We start from the raw sequence: 21,014 nt of genomic DNA, 5'->3' as shown, positions 1-21,014 counted from the left end.
AAAAAAAAAAAAAAAAAAAAGAGAGAAACCACTGTGCTTCTCAGAAAGCAAAAGTTGTCTCTAAAAAATTTTTTAAACTGTTTCCAGGAAACAATCTTCCTGCATATTCCAAAATGAGAGTACTCCAGCTAATAGACAGTAATACAAAGAAACCCTGACATATGAAATACAAAATATCCCTTAAGCTGGTTCTTCATTTGAAAGCTTACATTTATGGGGAAATGAATTTGACTAAATTATAGTGAATTTAAAGCAGAATAAGTATTCCCAGTCAAGTCTCTGTATAGATAATACTACATTGCCTTATTCCTTTTCGACTGGGATAGGGGTCTGCGGGCTACATTCAGACCATCTACTCTAGAACACGCACGCTGAATTTGCGGGTGCTTTGGATGACCTCCTCCTTGTATGGCCTCCTGCCAGGCCAAACCCAACTCCCGTATTCAGAGGTAAATTAATTAAACTAAACTAGAGCAAAACATTGCAATCAAAACACGTAACAGAAAAAGGACTAACTACCTTGGAAGAAGCATGCTTACCTTCTCTGCTATATAATTTTCAGCATTCCAGTTCCTTGAAACTGTTTCTATTAGCCCTAGAATGATTTGTATTTTCTGGAAATTACTACATTCAATTAGGGTAGCCTTTGGCAGGTGAATCTTTTCCTAATTTTGCTGTGAGTTCCAACATACTACTTGAGCACCTTAAAAATATTTTGAAAACTACACCAACTTCTCTTCCTATGCCTTCCACTTAGTGTCTGAAAATACACACAACAGATTCCTAGACATTAAATCAGCAAATATCAATCTTCTTCTTGGGATAAAAACCTGAAAAACACAAATATCTAGTGTTGCACTGGTTGGGAACCAAAGAACATAAAGCCAGTCTGGTATATTAATAACCAAGAAGACTGGATGAAACTACTGCCAGTGAATTTCTAACAGTCCTCATACATCACAACCAAATTACGAAACTTACATGTGTAAATGATCAAAAGCTGAACAAAAGAGTCAGCTAAAGAGGAGATTCAACTTTTACCTAAATTTTCAAGGTCTTTTCTGGTAACGAATTTGTAATCATCATAAACTGTGCTCTCTGGATTCTCTTCCAGTTCTTCAGTCAAATTGTCCAAGAAGGAACACCATTTTGGGGCAGGTCCTAAAACCTGTGGATATTATAGAAAGTTGTAACGTATATTCTTACAGAAAAAAACCCTACAGTTAGGCTCTTAGCTACTGTGCTGTAATGGAATAACAAATGAATCCCTCTGAAATCAAACAGACCTTAAGAGCAAGAGCAGTTAGAGAACACAATTAAACCTATTGCTTGCATTACCAATAAGGAGTACTATAGATTATGTAAGCATTATTTTAATTTAGGTCATTTATTTGAGACCAACAATCTAGAGGTTTCAAGTTTAATTGTTTCAAGTGGTCCCAGTCTAATTGATTAATTTATTAAAAGCTCAGAGCCAAACATTATAGATAAAACTATGACCTAATGGCACTAGTTAGCAACTAATCTGTAAAGCACTATGAAATATACCTGTGGTGTTTTAATTAAAATAAATAGGACAGAACAGGATTTAATTAAAACACCACAGGTATATTTCATGTATTTTTTTTCAAGGACAAACTCAGACTGTATGAACAGATAATGGGAAATATTAAAAAAACTTGCATATTTCCACCATGAGGCAAAGGACTTATTTTAACAATATTATGTTGCGCTATCAATGTACTTTTCCATATAAGCTTCCTCCAATTTCCCAAGTTAACAATTAGCTCCCTTCACTTTTCCCTCCCACTGTTCTGATTGAAATTCCTTTCTATCCTGATGCATGCAGCCATACTCAACTGTTCCAGTATTATTATTTTAGTAGGTGAGTTAGCTGAATGGAAAAATCCGACACTACATTTTTCTCTCTAGAGCAAATCAGCTGACATTTTAGAACATAAAGTGGCCAGTTAACTCCTAAAGTGGGACTTTTAATGAGGCTTTTGATTCATTTGCTAAAAATTCACGTTAAAAACTCCGCAGTCAACGTGATCATAGGAATGGTTGTGATTCAAAACCAACATTTTAAGATCCTACTTGATTACGGAAAGAAGTAGATGTGATTTTATATATATAAAATACATATAGTTTGTTTTAATATGATAGTGTGGTAACAGTATGAGAGAATGCTGTTCATTTAAAAAGAAAAGTGTTACTACTCATTGAAAAGTCTCCTTTTGAAGACAACTATTCACAAAAAATTGTAAAATTGTATTCTAGACCGTAACATTCTCTAGACCGTAACATTCTACTAATATGCTAGACTGTAACGCTCCAGGCAATAATATTGTATTCTAGACCACTATTGTCTCTGTATCAAGTATGACTTATCTTCATAAGATTTCAGCCCTAGCTGAGAACCATAACATACCAAACCAAAACCTGCACTTACACTTTTTAAAAAAAAAAAGGAAAAAAAAAAAAAAAAAAAAAAAAAAGTGAGAAACCACTGTGCTTCTCAGAAAGCAAAAGTTGTCTCTAAAAAATTTTTTAAACTGTTTCCAGGAAACAATCTTCCTGCATATTCCAAAATGAGAGTACTCCAGCTAATAGACAGTAATACAAAGAAACCCTGACATATGAAATACAAAATATCCCTTAAGCTGGTTCTTCATTTGAAAGCTTACATTTATGGGGAAATGAATTTGACTAAGTTATAGTGAATTTAAAGCAGAATAAGTATTCCCAGTCAAGTCTCTGTATAGATAATACTACATTGCCTTATTCCTTTTCGACTGGGATAGGGGTCTGCGGGCTACATTCAGACCATCTACTCTAGAACACGCACGCTGAATTTGCGGGTGCTTTGGATGACCTCCTCCTTGTATGGCCTCCTGCCAGGCCAAACCCAACTCCCGTATTCAGAGGTAAATTAATTAAACTAAACTAGAGCAAAACATTGCAATCAAAACACGTAACAGAAAAAGGACTAACTACCTTGGAAGAAGCATGCTTACCTTCTCTGCTATATAATTTTCAGCATTCCAGTTCCTTGAAACTGTTTCTATTAGCCCTAGAATGATTTGTATTTTCTGGAAATTACTACATTCAATTAGGGTAGCCTTTGGCAGGTGAATCTTTTCCTAATTTTGCTGTGAGTTCCAACATACTACTTGAGCACCTTAAAAATATTTTGAAAACTACACCAACTTCTCTTCCTATGCCTTCCACTTAGTGTCTGAAAATACACACAACAGATTCCTAGACATTAAATCAGCAAATATCAATCTTCTTCTTGGGATAAAAACCTGAAAAACACAAATATCTAGTGTTGCACTGGTTGGGAACCAAAGAACATAAAGCCAGTCTGGTATATTAATAACCAAGAAGACTGGATGAAACTACTGCCAGTGAATTTCTAACAGTCCTCATACATCACAACCAAATTACGAAACTTACATGTGTAAATGATCAAAAGCTGAACAAAAGAGTCAGCTAAAGAGGAGATTCAACTTTTACCTAAATTTTCAAGGTCTTTTCTGGTAACGAATTTGTAATCATCATAAACTGTGCTCTCTGGATTCTCTTCCAGTTCTTCAGTCAAATTGTCCAAGAAGGAACACCATTTTGGGGCAGGTCCTAAAACCTGTGGATATTATAGAAAGTTGTAACGTATATTCTTACAGAAAAAAACCCTACAGTTAGGCTCTTAGCTACTGTGCTGTAATGGAATAACAAATGAATCCCTCTGAAATCAAACAGACCTTAAGAGCAAGAGCAGTTAGAGAACACAATTAAACCTATTGCTTGCATTACCAATAAGGAGTACTATAGATTATGTAAGCATTATTTTAATTTAGGTCATTTATTTGAGACCAACAATCTAGAGGTTTCAAGTTTAATTGTTTCAAGTGGTCCCAGTCTAATTGATTAATTTATTAAAAGCTCAGAGCCAAACATTATAGATAAAACTATGACCTAATGGCACTAGTTAGCAACTAATCTGTAAAGCACTATTGGATCTTGAACTCATTAGGTGCATTACGCAATCATGTTAAAATAAATAGGACAGAACAGGATTTAATTAAAACACCACAGGTATATTTCATGTATTTTTTTTCAAGGACAAACTCAGACTGTATGAACAGATAATGGGAAATATTAAAAAAACTTGCATATTTCCACCATGAGGCAAAGGACTTATTTTAACAATATTATGTTGCGCTATCAATGTACTTTTCCATATAAGCTTCCTCCAATTTCCCAAGTTAACAATTAGCTCCCTTCACTTTTCCCTCCCACTGTTCTGATTGAAATTCCTTTCTATCCTGATGCATGCAGCCATACTCAACTGTTCCAGTATTATTATTTTAGTAGGTGAGTTAGCTGAATGGAAAAATCCGACACTACATTTTTCTCTCTAGAGCAAATCAGCTGACATTTTAGAACATAAAGTGGCCAGTTAACTCCTAAAGTGGGACTTTTAATGAGGCTTTTGATTCATTTGCTAAAAATTCACGTTAAAAACTCCGCAGTCAACGTGATCATAGGAATGGTTGTGATTCAAAACCAACATTTTAAGATCCTACTTGATTACGGAAAGAAGTAGATGTGATTTTATATATATAAAATACATATAGTTTGTTTTAATATGATAGTGTGGTAACAGTATGAGAGAATGCTGTTCATTTAAAAAGAAAAGTGTTACTACTCATTGAAAAGTCTCCTTTTGAAGACAACTATTCACAAAAAATTGTAAAATTGTATTCTAGACCGTAACATTCTACTAATATGCTAGACTGTAACGCTCCAGGCAATAATATTGTATTCTAGACCACTATTGTCTCTGTATCAAGTATGACTTATCTTCATAAGATTTCAGCCCTAGCTGAGAACCATAACATACCAAACCAAAACCTGCACTTTTTTTTTTACAGTGCTGCATATTTTATTCCACTTAGTTAGAGCTTCCAAGGAAAGACCTAAGATGGCCCTAACAAGAAAGACGTTACCTACTTAATGAATTAACCAAACCCCTGTATCTGCTCCAGTAATACTCAGCTTAAACACTATATAACTTTCAGATTGATTTCTTGCCGACATTGCAGATACTTTTGTCTCCATGTTGTCTCCATCTAGGTTTTAAATTTTTCAGTCATTTCCCCCAAAACCACTTCTTCAAATCCAAACACCAAACTTTTATATTAATAAGAAAGCAGTCTAGATATATTAAATGTAGCACTGGTTTTCATGCCATTCAAGAAATCAGTTATCAGTGCTTCATTACCAAATCATCAAAACATGACTGGGGTGGAGAAATCTTCTCTAAAGTTCACCTATATTTTTGTTTTGGATGAAACCGTTTGTCCTTCTTATAAAAAACAAGTTGCTTGCTTACTAAACAAAACTTCTTTTGTAATAAAATTTAAGTACAAGTTTCTCTGCTGAAGATTATTAGAAATGAGATTAGAGAATCCTTGACTCGCACCCATTCCCATTAAATAAAAAGTTCCCCTTCATTCCATCTTGCTGACTCATCATGTAAAGATCTCTATCACTTCACTAAACCTTTTTCATCACTTCCATGTCTACAACACTATCTGCTCAAGCCTTGCAAAGTACACGTTACTCATTAGAACTCAGGCCATTCCAACCAGTTAGGGTAATCCCCCGATGGGATCTTGACTGCTGTAAATCTTTGAATGAATAACTAAAGCAGAAGTCTCACAAATAAGGGAAAACAGTTTATCTGCTCTTCAGCTGTAGCTCCACTCACTGTTCCAAGTATTCCTGTACTCAAAACCTGATATTGAGAGAAAAACCTTTCATTGTACGTAATCTGTGCCATGAAACACAAAGCCAAAAGACCTGATTATTCATTATAATCTGTGGAGCAAGCTGGATGATCAAATCATAGAAAACAAGAGTGGGGGGAAATGAGATAATTAACGGAAAAAAGCAGTGGCAGAATACCAGGAAAAAATAGAAAGTCCAACCATTATTCAAATTTCACATGTAAACTGATAAAAAGGAAAACCCTACAGAGATGTTTGTGTAAGTTTTACTGCCTTGTTTCCCTCTCTCCCACCCTACTGAAACTGCTTGCCTACCTATTCTAGGACACCTTAGGAGCTTTGCTTTGTATATTAAAACGGAACATTTTTTAAAGCTTAGGAAGAAATTTAAAAATAGAAAAGGCAAACAATACCAGTCACAATGACAAAAACATAAACAAGAAATGTCCTTCTCTCGCAATAGTAATTCTTCACAGAATTTAATTGTCACTGCATTTTAACTGCAGAGTTTAATGCTCCTCTGTCATCCGCTGCCAACCAACAGACACCCCAGGATGGTGCCTAGAGCACTCTGAAATGGCAGGCTCCGCCATTCCTGTGCCCAGGTACAAATGCCACAGTTCAGAGGGCTGGTCTGCACCGGGCCACCACGGATGAGGCGGATAGGTGAAACCTGTCTGTCCCCTCCAGTTCACGGGTTTCCATACAGCGGGCGCGCAGCAGCGCAGGCGGGACCCCTCAGGACCCCTCGGAGCTCCTGCCACGCAGCACTGGCACCACCTCAGCCCTGGTGCACAGTCCCGGCCACAAAACAGCCATGAAGCTGTGGGGGTTGGGTAGGCTAATTCATATACTTGTCAATTTAGATTGGGAACGTAATTCTACCAACAACCCAGCCATGAAGCTGTGGGGGTTGGGTAGGCTAATTCATATACTTGTCAATTTAGATTGGGAACGTACAATTCTACCATATCTAAGGGACAAAAGCGCACTGGAATTCACAGCAAGAATAAGAAAATGTTATCGAGGTAGGTAATCGCATGCAACTAAAGCGACAGATCTCATTTTTACAGTATTTATGATATACCAAATAGGTTTCTCCGCCAGTTTTAGAAGAGTTGCACACAGCTAATGGGAAAATAATTATTAAATGAGTGCATGCCTACACTCGGCTTTTACTCAAATATTTCTTAGGATAGGAAAACTAGACATCATCACCAACGGTGATCGAACCAATAGTTTTGCTATTTTAATTATTATTCTATTTTCAGTAGGATAACCACTTCTTGAGACAATTTCCGCCAATTGCTGGTGAAAGTCAAAAAGATTGTCTTTGAAAATATTTTTGCCTATCAACAGAGGAGCCTCACATGTGGGCTGGGCCCCGCTGGCAGCAAGCTGGGTGGGCTGCTCCCTGCTCTCCTCCCCTCCCGGCGCTCTCCTCCTTAACTGACAGGAAATAGCACCCATGAGGTGACCAAAATGCAGCTATCCTCCATTGCATGGCGAGGTGTCCCGCCACCACACTGCAAGACAGAGCGGTGGCTGGGTCACGCCGGGCAGGAGACAAGGAGCAGCCAGGGAGCGTGGCCCTCTCCTCCCCGCCAGTGAGCCACGCAGCTGGACTTAGCACAGGAGGCTTCCCACTGAGACACGCAGGTAATACAGACATCTTGCCGTTGTCTTTCGTGTCTGATGCCAAGCCACAAGAAGTAAAGATGTGGACTTTATGGTTATTAGTATCGTGCCATCTAATGCCAAATTTCTGTTAGTACACATTAGAATGTCTTTTTTTTAACTTTAGACACAGAAAACACAAAATATCATGAGTAATCTAGCATAAAAACGAGTGGAGACGACAAGTGCAAGGCCAAACTGTTCAAGAAAAGGAAGAGAAAAAATGTTGACAGAAAAGTGTTTTTAAAATATTGTAAAATAACTTCAAAAAACACAGTTCTTTGTATTCTATTTTACAAGATGTTTAACTTAATAGTCTTGTAGCACCACAAATCTTACGTGGCACAGCTCTGCAATGCCCTGTACTTAAGGCCATGCCTAATTCCTGAGCACTTCTACAGAAAAAATCATCCTGTCATCGGTCTGTAATTCCCCTGAAATTAATGAACCCTAGGACAGAGTAGGTATTATTCCCAACCCACAACAGATGTTCCTTATCTTCAATCTGGAACACCAGACAGCACTTGTACACTTTTAAGTGCCACTCAACAACTTGACAGCCAGCTCCGCAGAGCCCTTAGAGCCACAGAAAAATTGGGTCTAATCCTAACTAGTACTAAACATGCTCAACAACTTAAAAGAAGCCCAGGACGTGTAGAAGCTTCCAGAGTCAGATGTCACGAGATTTAAATTAAATGACTTTGAATGCATACACAGATGAGTCTTGTTAAGTATCTGTTTGAAGGTTTGAGGGACCAATTCTACACCAGTGAACTGAACAGTTGTTCTTTTCTTCTCACTGAGTCAAAACAGGTTCCAAAATCTATTTTTCAGGATGTTAAATAGTAAGTCTCTGGAAGATTTCATACAAGGCAGTGATAAACCATTCAGCTGTAAATAAGATGTCAAAATATATTAAGACTGAAGCAGCAGAAACTCCTCCCAACCTTCATTGATGTATTTTAGCAATCAAAAACATGCAAAATTTTCACAGACAGAATAAATCAAATTTGAAAATAATGACGTAGAACCTGCAAAGTTTAAACTGCCTGAAATCTATCTAGAAGATTAACTTAATGTATGTGGACATCATCCAATAAAACACTTCAAGAGGCTTTGGAAAGCAGAAGTATTAGCTGCCGTAGCTGTACAAGAGAGCAACATGCAGTTCCACAGAAACTTCACAGTTTCACAAAAATTAACACTGTAATGCTGTAGCATGCCATACCAAAATAATACAGTTAATACAATTAAGTATAAAAATACATCATATCACTGTTTTTTCATAATGTATTTTAAAAGTAAAACTTTCTTTCAAAAATCTTCCAATCGTTTGTTGTGTTATCTTCTACGGATTTTAGTTAGACTTTAAGACCTTTACCAGGTATCAAAAATGTACAATTATAGTTAAATCATCCACTGCCATGCTATTTGAACAATGTCAACTACAACGAAAACAGCGTATCTTTAAGGATTTCAACAGAGCTCTGGGTACAGTGTATTGTGTAAAATTACTAGTCAGGATGAGAATTTTAATAACTGTAAGGCAAGACAGGAGCAAGCTAACAAGAAACAGTTTATGCTGAAAGGGGAATTACTGCACAGAAAGGTTACAACTGAAGCTTAAGGACTGTCCTATTAAATATTTTCAGTAATGACTGCCACATGTAGTAGGAAAACGCCAATAAACTCTGCTGATGACAAACTGTCACAAAAGAAGGGTCAAAATCTCTCAGGAGAGAAAAGCTACCTTGAAAATTAAAATGCTGGAAATTGGATTAAATGTATAGCCAATCACTATCAGCTGTAAGGAACAGAGTAGGAAAAAATGATACTATCTGATCACAAGACAATGAAATAGTCATATAAGGCCACTGTATTAGTATAGGATAGGAATAATGACTCAGTGTCCATCTTGTACAACTCCAGGCAATAATGTTCATGATATGTGAATGTAAACTGTAGCCAGTACAGTGAAAGGCTGCTAGGACAATTTCTGAAACAGTAATGCTTGCATAAGAATAAACACATGCAAAGTTGTCACAGTGACACTGTAAACTAGAAAAGTTAGCTAAGCATCAGAGGAATGTGACTCTTGAACAGCCTTTTAATGGAGATAACGAGGAAGAAACAAACAACTAATTTTCAGATGAAATCTGACATATTCATGGAAAAGATTATACAATCTGATTGCCTGTGATAAGATGGGATTGGACTCCATGATCCAAGGAAGCTCCTCCATTCCACTGTTCCCATTTAAAAAAACCAAACAAAACCAGCCCAAACTTAAAGCATTTTAACAGAGAGACTCTTTTCTAGATTATAATTTCTTTAAATTAAATGTATTTTATGCATATGCCTCAATGACTTTATATACGTATTTACCTGTAGGAGACAAAAATAATTCTTTGGAGGAGACAAACAATAAGTATAAATAAATAAATAAAATCTTAATTTTGGTGTTTTGTGTTTTTTTTAATAAAGTGGCACAATAAAAAGCATTTTAAACTTTTAACAGGACACATTTGCTGGAGAAAGCAAATGCACATCTATATACACATATTATCAGCTTCAATCATGCCATTTAACAGAAGGAGATTACAGAAGGTCTAATGAGGGAGAAGAAAAAAATGGGTGATCCCCAGGGTGTGGGCAGCGATTGAAATGTGCAGTTGCGTTTTAAACATAATTAGCTCCCTAATTGCATAGCCAGGTTTACTCATGTAATTGCATTAATTAATTAATTACTATTCATTTTAAGAGTACTGTTTTCAATGTTTTGTTCTCTAATTTTAAGAATTAGACAGATCTCAATATGTAACAACTTTGAAAAGTTTCCATCTATATGCATTGAAAAGGCAAGAGAAGAAACAATACCTTGTTATTATACCTCGCTAACAGTCAAGGTTACATCAATTGCAATTGGTAACTCTCAAAAAATCAGATGGATTATTTCTAGCTTGTAGACATGAAAAGCTGCGGCTCTCCATTCTTGTTTCTATGCTTTTGGGCTTCAGTCATACCCAGCCCAAGAACTTCAGAGAGCCCAGGAGATTAGCTTGTGTTAAAAAGGAGCCTTGAGAAACATAACAAGGTAATGTGATCTATCTACTACATTTCCATATACAGTGCATTTCCCTCAGCAACCAACATGCTCTGAACGATTTGTGATGTTGAATTTTATTCTGCCGTTCCTTTCCAATCTACTTTCTCGCTATGAACGCTCTACAATCAACTTCAATTGTGCGCTGTTAATCTCATGAGTAAACCCATTTAATGTACTGAATAAAATAATTTAATTCTCTAAATTATATGGGGTTTGGGAATAAAATCCAAACAAATCCCCATATATTTTCATTTTTCATAGTTTCATGCTTTCATTCACTCTACATTATATGGTGTGGATGTGATGCTTTTACAGCCATCAAGTAGCTCACTGGAGTACAGCTATGACCAAGAGAGACTGACAAGCACATTTTTCCTTTTCGGCATACTACTGACAACAGCATTGCATTTGGTTTTAAGCCCACACACTCATAAATTTCACTGAACTATACAACGAATTGGCTCTTTCTTTCATCCTAACTCCAGCATATCCAGACATTTTTGGCAGATTCATTAATCTGAGAGAGGTTGGTTTTCCTGCCTTTCACTATGCTATGGAAGCTGCCAAATCAACAGTTTGGAGGTTTTACTCCTTAGAGAGCATGTTAAAGGAAATGTTGCTTTTAAGATCTTCCCAGTGTTAAACAAAAACTGCTGCAGGAACTTGCATACATCTTCTAGGAATGAGATACTAAATCTTTCTGCCCTGGTAGTTATCAGATAGTAAGTACTTCTTTTTCTTATCCTAAGCAGTTTGGCTTTATAGTGGTTTTTTTTTTTTTTTAAATCTCATATAAACAGTCACAGGTCTGCTCTCACTGTGAGTGTCTTCTTGGTGAAGCCACCTTCTTTCGAAGGAGGCAATGGTCCTCTTGCTCATAATGTTTGGAAAAAATGCCCTCCAAGACAGGAACAGCAAATAATTTTTCAGCAAAGAAAGCTACTCCTTAAAACTGTAAATAAGATTAGCGGAATAGTTCTCTTCCTCACAAGACAAAAAGAAAAAGGGACACTTCTCACAAGTAATCTCTAACTCACCAGCAGTGGCATTAAGAGTAAGGAATCTGATGCTTTCACCAATATCCCTATCATGTTCTGACATGCTGACATACATAGAAGATAAACACTCATCACTATTGCTATGGATCTTTTTATTTATCAGACTCCCTACATGTTTTAGGTCTTTACACAATTGGAGCTGAGACGATTTGAGGTCAGAAAAATGGATAGAAAGCTGAAGTACAAGAACCCACTACTTTCACATTAAGGCAACTAATCAAATGACGCTCAAGAGGTAAGACAAGACTGGCTTCTCAAAGCATGCGTTACAAGCATGACCTGCTTCAAGCACTTTCTCATAAATATCATCTGGAAATGAATTAAAAGTTCCCAAAAGTCTGTTCTTATTCTAATATAGCAGCTTCTATAGCATAACTGCTGTAATAATAGAGGCACTTATGTAAGTTACTTAAATACTGTGCAGTAAGTTCAGCTGAGACTCACTTCACAGGATTTTTTTACCTGTGAACATTTGCTGATGGTTAGTTTCTTTATCCATAAAAAAAAAAAAGTGCAGATCAGGTATGATCAGCTGATCTAGAGCCTTGCTGACAATAAAAGGCAGAAACCACATTTTACTTTGGCCATCCACACCTCCCATTCCCTACCACATCTGACTACATGCTCTTACCAATGCCTTTGCATTCTGGTTCTGGTATTAGACCCTTCACGAAACCAATTTACTGTTCAGTGACTCAATGTCACTGACCCAGCACAACCCCCCTCACAAACATAACAGCTCCACATTTTATACGAAGTCTAACAAAAAAAAAAAAAACCACCAAACAACCCACTACAAACCCACCCTACCTCAACACACTTTGAAGAATAAATCTCTCACAAAACTCTCCCCCTGCTTTTGCAATTGTGACTGCAGGGGACACAGACAAGGCAACAGCAAGTGGGAGACTTCGTAATTGCCTTGGCCTGTTTCTTACACAAGGAAAGAACTTTTACACAGCTTCTACCTGTTCCAACACGGTCAGAAATCCGTTTCTCAAAATATAATAGCATTTCTTGCAATACCAAGGGCATGGGTCATCAATGGACAAAACTTCCACTACTAATAGAGATGAGAGTAACATGTGCATTGATTTTGGTATGTACATAATAGCCTCTGATTGCAATCTAAATTAACAAGTAAGAAGAACTAAGAATAAGCCAGAAATGCAAAATCCTGGCAAGTCCCCTTCTCCATGTCTCTGATAGGACAGGAAACTTCTCAACCATCACACTGTGGGGACTTGCCTCTTGTGCTTTTAAGTGACCGGGAACAACGGGGCTGTTGCAGTACAAGCCAGATGCCAAGAAATGTTACAGCATAAATATCTTTACAGTTGTGAAAACAAAACTTACTGTACTGGGGTTCAGAGCATGACCTGCATTTTAGGGAAATTTGAAGGATGCTACAGATAGAAAGGTAACAGCAAATCCAGCTGTACGTCTACCTTACAGAACTGACAAACTGCTGGAAATCTAGGAACATGTGAGCTTCTAATAACTCCCTACCATGGCAGCTTAATTGCTCTTTGCAAACCTGGGAGGAAGACTGCTCTGTGAGTTTATGCAACTACTGCCAGACAACACAAAAGGAAGGAAAGGCAACTACCTGTTGGGAATGTGCAACTCCTCCAGACAGATACTGAAGATAACCTCAGCATAAGTCAACCTACTCTTTACAGAGCATAATGCTAGTGAGAAGAAATTTTATATAACTTATGAAATAATTTTGAGTAGGAAACATCTTTCAAATATATATTTGAAAGCTTTCACGTATTTGATGGTTTTATTTATCTCTCAGGTTTGTGTGACAGAAATCTTAAATCCTCACAACTTTGTTACTATTTTTGTATAAACCAGTTATAACTCACAACAGATTTGGTTCACTACTGAGTGCAGCACAGAAGATGACAATACAGATAAGCCACAAGAGTCACTTGCCTCTTCTTTCAAATATAATGAAATAAAGACTTAGTTGAAATTATCACACAGAGAAAATTCTCACATGCTTTGTCTTTTCTGATCCAAAAGCTAAAAAAGACACTAATTCTTATTACATGCTGATAGACTATAGTATAGTACAAAACGTCCTTTCAGCAATCACATCTTTTCATTATTTGTGACTGCTTCTCTTTTCACTGACTGAAGCTGAGCAACTGCACCTTTAAATTTTCAGAAACCAGGTGAAGAATAGATGGCCCAAAGGAAGGAACAAGTGCAACTTAAGAAGTAAAAAATATCCTTCAGATACTCAAGGCTTAAATTTTCTACCACTTAAAAAGAGGAGCACACCCCCCCTCAAAACCTGTTTTCTTAAAATAGGAACCCAAGAACAGAGGGTCCCATACGACCAATTGCTTAAGAAACAGTCACGACACTAAAAAACATGTGAGTCTATCAACTGGCAGAGCAATCACCTGGTATAACTCAGTAAAACTTCTGCTTTTAAGAGTTTTCTCCTTTGCTCTATGAAGGGTATGATGCAAACTATAAGGAAGTATGGACTTAACAGTCAGCATGCTGCTATCTATTAAAAAAAAAAAAATCATGAAGAAGCGCTGCCTATCATACTATCACCCACGACAGCAGTAAGCAGGGATCATACACCTTCATAATCTACATATGATGTTGAACTACTACATCATCAGCACCAAAAAACATCTAAAACAAGTTTCACAGGAAGACCAGAAATTGTTTCCTGATTATTGCACGTTGGTGTTTTCCTTCTATATATGTGTGATAAGTGGTACAGTGTCTCTCAGCCAGTGCATGGGAAATGGAGGATATCCTTTGTTGTGAATAAGCCCAGCGTGTTATTTTTCAGTTTGAAAGCGTTTACGTTAAAAGTAGGAAGCTCACATTTCTGTTTGTGAAGATAAACAACTTTTTTCCTATGCTTGTTAATACTGTGAGATAGGTAATGTATAATTCACCAGGCATTCTTTTTATATTGTTTGCACAATTTTCTGTGTAGAAGATTAGACTGTTCTGGATGGAAAACACAGTTCTAAGAGAATGATATACCAAAACTTAGGATTAGCTTAAAGGCCAAAGATACGCTCAAGTGTCTTTTTATTAATGGAAAGTTTTTTCTTTTAACACTTGGCAGTCCCAAAGCACAACTGTAATACGCTACTTCATAACAACTCTGCTTTCCAGTCATTTCACAGTTCTCAAAATAAGCAAACTAAGGTTAAGACCAACATTTCCCATTCTATGTCATAACTACTGTATTTTTAATTTTACAACATTTTTTCCCAGGGAATGAAACATTTTTCTACACTATATATTGTTTTAGGATTTAAAAAAAAAATCTTTTAGCACAATTCAGTTTCATTGTTGCTTTCCACTTTACCTAAAACTTCTTAGGAAGTATTGAAGGAGATGAACAACTGTCTTCTAAAAAATTCAGCCTCATCATACAATCTTCAAGACGACAGCTGAGGCAGCATTAATCCAGAATGACCTAATACTGCCAATAAGAAGACATGACCACATCCTAAAAGATATCAAAATCTCACACTCTGGTCTTAATGTGTTCTATTAGTGTCAAATGTCAGCCACAAATATAAAAAGAATTGCATCATTTGCTTCACAGCTTTTACCATGCAGAAGCCAAAAATCAGTTTGGAAGATCTTGCTGTAACTCCAACAGCACCCATAAACCATTTGAACGACAGCTGACTATACAGAACATTGGTCTTAAGGGCACGAAGTACAAGGTGTGGATAGGTGTTTTTCTCTAATTGTATCCCCATCATATAAACACCCAAGAGAGAAAAAAAGACAATTAGTAGATCCCAAAATTATGAAAGGATGAGAAAGTAAATCTTAGATTGATAAAATTGTTCTGAAAGGCTATGACCATAGAGGTAACTGTGGAGCGTGTCCCACACCCTTTAAAGTGACAGACTGTAAGGATAGATATCTGATGATTATAACCCCTTGTACAGAACTAGAGAGAGCACTCTGTCACCAGACTGACAGAAAATACTAACCTACTTCAGATAAATGCTTTTCCTGTCTGTGAGTGAACTGAACACAACTCTTGGGTCAATTCAGTCACAAGCAGGTTTAGAAGCAGCTAACCTGGAAGCCTACAATAGAACCAAAGTGTGTTCATCCTTAATTTACAATCCAGAACTGTTCCAAACTAGTATCAAGAAAGAAGTAAAGGGGGTGAACTAAGGTATTAAAAAACTGCCTTCATTTGTATTTCCTTCAGTACAAGTTCCCTCTACAGATTTGTTTCATCAAATATCCAGTGTATTAAACGAAAACATATGCTAGTAGGATTTGGTGCCTTAATCTGTGTTTATGTTATTTCAAGGTTAACTACTAAGGAAAAACTAGCTTTTTCTACAGTTTTTCTAGAACTTTTTTTCCCTAAATCTAAGGAAAAACTTTTTTTTTTTATGAGCATTTTTGAGGCATATTAAAAAAAAACAAAAAAGATGGTGATAAAGAATAATTAAAACAGGCAAGCAGAGGACCTAAAAAAAAAAAAGGAGAAACGAAATAATTTAAAATAGCATGTATGAAAGGAAAGAAGTACCAGGAATGGCTGGTTTAGTTGAAAAGCCATCCAATTTGAAGAGGACAAAATTAATAAATATTTCTAGCAATAAAGAGACCCACATATCCAAAGCAGCTATTGTATTAGAAACCAGAGTCATTATAAAGATATTCTTGGAGAAACTGAATCATTGAGTAGGCAAGAAATACTTGCCCTTGAAACATTTCCAGTTTATAACTCCAACAACCCTGAACTAAGAAAGCACTAGGATATCAAATGATTTTCCAAAACCACCTGAAAAGAAGCCAGAGACGCTCCAGGATTTATTTTTTTCTTAAAGAGCTTAATATCTTCTCTACACCAAAAGTGCATTGCTTCTAGCCTCAACAGGGAGTTTTCTGCCAAGACTGCAGGAAAGTAAAAGAAATCCAGAACACAGAATATTACACTCAATTAATTACACGCTTAATTGCTCTCTTCTTCTAACAGCCTAATTAATAGAGCAAGTTTCAGTTTCAGTATGTACATGTAGCCCAAAGTTTCAAGTCCAATAAAGGAGATGGGACCAATTTGAAATGTCTATGCTAAGATCAGACATGTTTGTGTAACCAGTAGTAAACACTCAGAATAAATAACATCTATGCCCCTTGCTTTCCATCCAAAGCATCCAGGAGCTAACATATAGGGGTTTTTCTGTACAACCTGAAAAGAGAACATTGTATGTCATGGAAGCTGACAGCCTCAATTAAACTCAAGAGAATCTGGCTCATCTTAGATCACAGGCCAGTGGACCACCATGTGCCGGTAGAGCTTCCTCCTCTCTTCACTTCTTTGGCCAGGACCTGGTTGCACTATTGACTCAACTTACATTTCTGAGTCAGTAGTCTGAAAAGTATCCCAAGGCACACACAACTTTCATTTCAACCTTCCCAAGGCACACATCAAAGTGATATACCAGGAAGCCAGCTGGCAAGAAGTAGGTTCCAAATGTTTGCATAAACTGCAAGTTAACTATTAAACTATTGGCAAACAGCCCAATTCCAGTCAGAGGCACTTGCCCTCATTAAAGCCCAACAAAATAAAACAAAAACAAAGTCTCTAAGCTAAGCCACTCAAGATGTTACCTATGTAAAACAAACATTTCATTTTAACGGTCAGGTTCAATTTGGCTTTTATTCATTCCCTGCACTGTGTACCTGCATAAGGCATTTTCTTGCCATTTTAAAACCAAACCTGCCTGTCCTTTCTAGTAAACCAAAAATCACCTTCTTTTGCCTCTAACATAGGTAATGTATAATTCACCAGGCATTCTTTTTATATTGTTTGCACAATTTTCTGTGTAGAAGATTAGACTGTTCTGGATGGAAAACACAGTTCTAAGAGAATGATATACCAAAACTTAGGATTAGCTTAAAGGCCAAAGATACGCTCAAGTGTCTTTTTATTAATGGAAAGTTTTTTCTTTTAACACTTGGCAGTCCCAAAGCACAACTGTAATACGCTACTTCATAACAACTCTGCTTTCCAGTCATTTCACAGTTCTCAAAATAAGCAAACTAAGGTTAAGACCAACATTTCCCATTCTATGTCATAACTACTGTATTTTTAATTTTACAACATTTTTTCCCAGGGAATGAAACATTTTTCTACACTATATATTGTTTTAGGATTTAAAAAAAAAATCTTTTAGCACAATTCAGTTTCATTGTTGCTTTCCACTTTACCTAAAACTTCTTAGGAAGTATTGAAGGAGATGAACAACTGTCTTCTAAAAAATTCAGCCTCATCATACAATCTTCAAGACGACAGCTGAGGCAGCATTAATCCAGAATGACCTAATACTGCCAATAAGAAGACATGACCACATCCTAAAAGATATCAAAATCTCACACTCTGGTCTTAATGTGTTCTATTAGTGTCAAATGTCAGCCACAAATATAAAAAGAATTGCATCATTTGCTTCACAGCTTTTACCATGCAGAAGCCAAAAATCAGTTTGGAAGATCTTGCTGTAACTCCAACAGCACCCATAAACCATTTGAACGACAGCTGACTATACAGAACATTGGTCTTAAGGGCACGAAGTACAAGGTGTGGATAGGTGTTTTTCTCTAATTGTATCCCCATCATATAAACACCCAAGAGAGAAAAAAAGACAATTAGTAGATCCCAAAATTATGAAAGGATGAGAAAGTAAATCTTAGATTGATAAAATTGTTCTGAAAGGCTATGACCATAGAGGTAACTGTGGAGCGTGTCCCACACCCTTTAAAGTGACAGACTGTAAGGATAGATATCTGATGATTATAACCCCTTGTACAGAACTAGAGAGAGCACTCTGTCACCAGACTGACAGAAAATACTAACCTACTTCAGATAAATGCTTTTCCTGTCTGTGAGTGAACTGAACACAACTCTTGGGTCAATTCAGTCACAAGCAGGTTTAGAAGCAGCTAACCTGGAAGCCTACAATAGAACCAAAGTGTGTTCATCCTTAATTTACAATCCAGAACTGTTCCAAACTAGTATCAAGAAAGAAGTAAAGGGGGTGAACTAAGGTATTAAAAAACTGCCTTCATTTGTATTTCCTTCAGTACAAGTTCCCTCTACAGATTTGTTTCATCAAATATCCAGTGTATTAAATGAAAACATATGCTAGTAGAATTTGGTGCCTTAATCTGTGTTTATGTTATTTCAAGGTTAACTACTAAGGAAAAACTAGCTTTTTCTACAGTTTTTCTAGAACTTTTTTTCCCTAAATCTAAGGAAAAACTTTTTTTTTTTATGAGCATTTTTGAGGCATATTAAAAAAAAACAAAAAAGATGGTGATAAAGAATAATTAAAACAGGCAAGCAGAGGACCTAAAAAAAAAAAAGGAGAAACGAAATAATTTAAAATAGCATGTATGAAAGGAAAGAAGTACCAGGAATGGCTGGTTTAGTTGAAAAGCCATCCAATTTGAAGAGGACAAAATTAATAAATATTTCTAGCAATAAAGAGACCCACATATCCAAAGCAGCTATTGTATTAGAAACCAGAGTCATTATAAAGATATTCTTGGAGAAACTGAATCATTGAGTAGGCAAGAAATACTTGCCCTTGAAACATTTCCAGTTTATAACTCCAACAACCCTGAACTAAGAAAGCACTAGGATATCAAATGATTTTCCAAAACCACCTGAAAAGAAGCCAGAGACGCTCCAGGATTTATTTTTTTCTTAAAGAGCTTAATATCTTCTCTACACCAAAAGTGCATTGCTTCTAGCCTCAACAGGGAGTTTTCTGCCAAGACTGCAGGAAAGTAAAAGAAATCCAGAACACAGAATATTACACTCAATTAATTACACGCTTAATTGCTCTCTTCTTCTAACAGCCTAATTAATAGAGCAAGTTTCAGTTTCAGTATGTACATGTAGCCCAAAGTTTCAAGTCCAATAAAGGAGATGGGACCAATTTGAAATGTCTATGCTAAGATCAGACATGTTTGTGTAACCAGTAGTAAACACTCAGAATAAATAACATCTATGCCCCTTGCTTTCCATCCAAAGCATCCAGGAGCTAACATATAGGGGTTTTTCTGTACAACCTGAAAAGAGAACATTGTATGTCATGGAAGCTGACAGCCTCAATTAAACTCAAGAGAATCTGGCTCATCTTAGATCACAGGCCAGTGGACCACCATGTGCCGGTAGAGCTTCCTCCTCTCTTCACTTCTTTGGCCAGGACCTGGTTGCACTATTGACTCAACTTACATTTCTGAGTCAGTAGTCTGAAAAGTATCCCAAGGCACACACAACTTTCATTTCAACCTTCCCAAGGCACACATCAAAGTGATATACCAGGAAGCCAGCTGGCAAGAAGTAGGTTCCAAATGTTTGCATAAACTGCAAGTTAACTATTAAACTATTGGCAAACAGCCCAATTCCAGTCAGAGGCACTTGCCCTCATTAAAGCCCAACAAAATAAAACAAAAACAAAGTCTCTAAGCTAAGCCACTCAAGATGTTACCTATGTAAAACAAACATTTCATTTTAACGGTCAGGTTCAATTTGGCTTTTATTCATTCCCTGCACTGTGTACCTGCATAAGGCATTTTCTTGCCATTTTAAAACCAAACCTGCCTGTCCTTTCTAGTAAACCAAAAATCACCTTCTTTTGCCTCTAACAGCTTTGCACACAAAAGAAACAGCTGCGGTGATTTTTTTTTTTTTTTTTAAAAAAAAGAAAAGCATAGTTCTCTCAGACATTCCTAGTCTCAAATGTCATACCTATCTTGTTGAAAATTCTGCAGGAAAAGCTGAAGCATGCCATTTCATTTACGGACAGTATTATGATACCCGTTGTCAACTCTTTTATAATCCTGAAGTTCAAGAGACAGTCATTTTTTGGTTTTGCGATGGAAATTTAGCTTTGGCATTAACAATGGAGAGAATGGGCACATGTACACAGATAATTCAGTCAGACATGAGCTCAGTCAGACCGTACTCCAAGCTGGCCGGACACGAGCCAGCTCTAGTTCACAAGTCATGTAGCTGTGTTAGCACAGCACTGTGCCCACACTAATAAAACCTGCTGAGAGGCAGGGTATATTAGGCTGGACACAGTCCTACACTGTCTGGCCAACTTCAATCAAGGATAGTGGATGCTGGGTCTGTCTGCACCCATCTGCATACATACACACTCCTGCTCTGTAAGACTGAATTCTGTGCATCTCTTCTTCTGAAGATTTTTTTCCTTATTTTGTAACCTAGAAGGGCTAGAGCACAGTACCATACATTTGAGATTTTAAATATCCTCCCTGACCATAACTGTGGTAAGTCCTTCTAGCTGTTCCAATGAAGACTTAAAGAAAGAGAATAAT

General features: G+C 36.8%; 1 protein-coding gene across 1 annotated transcript in view; it reads right to left on the bottom strand.

The window, feature by feature from the left end:
- NOL10 (nucleolar protein 10) overlaps positions 1-21,014 on the bottom strand; it is a 59,528-nt gene that overhangs the window by 14,847 nt on the left and 23,667 nt on the right. The window contains exon 13 of the mRNA XM_009275612.2: positions 3,520-3,646. Within this exon, the coding sequence (XP_009273887.1) occupies positions 3,520-3,646 (127 nt within the window). The remainder of the gene's footprint in view (positions 1-3,519; positions 3,647-21,014) is intronic.

This window comes from Aptenodytes forsteri, unplaced genomic scaffold (assembly GCF_000699145.1).
Source record: "Aptenodytes forsteri isolate BGI_AS27 unplaced genomic scaffold, ASM69914v1 Scaffold94, whole genome shotgun sequence".
Lineage (NCBI taxonomy): Eukaryota > Metazoa > Chordata > Aves > Sphenisciformes > Spheniscidae > Aptenodytes > Aptenodytes forsteri.
The sequence above is the reverse complement of the archived record's forward strand: the minus strand, read 5'-3'. Positions and strand labels throughout refer to the sequence as shown.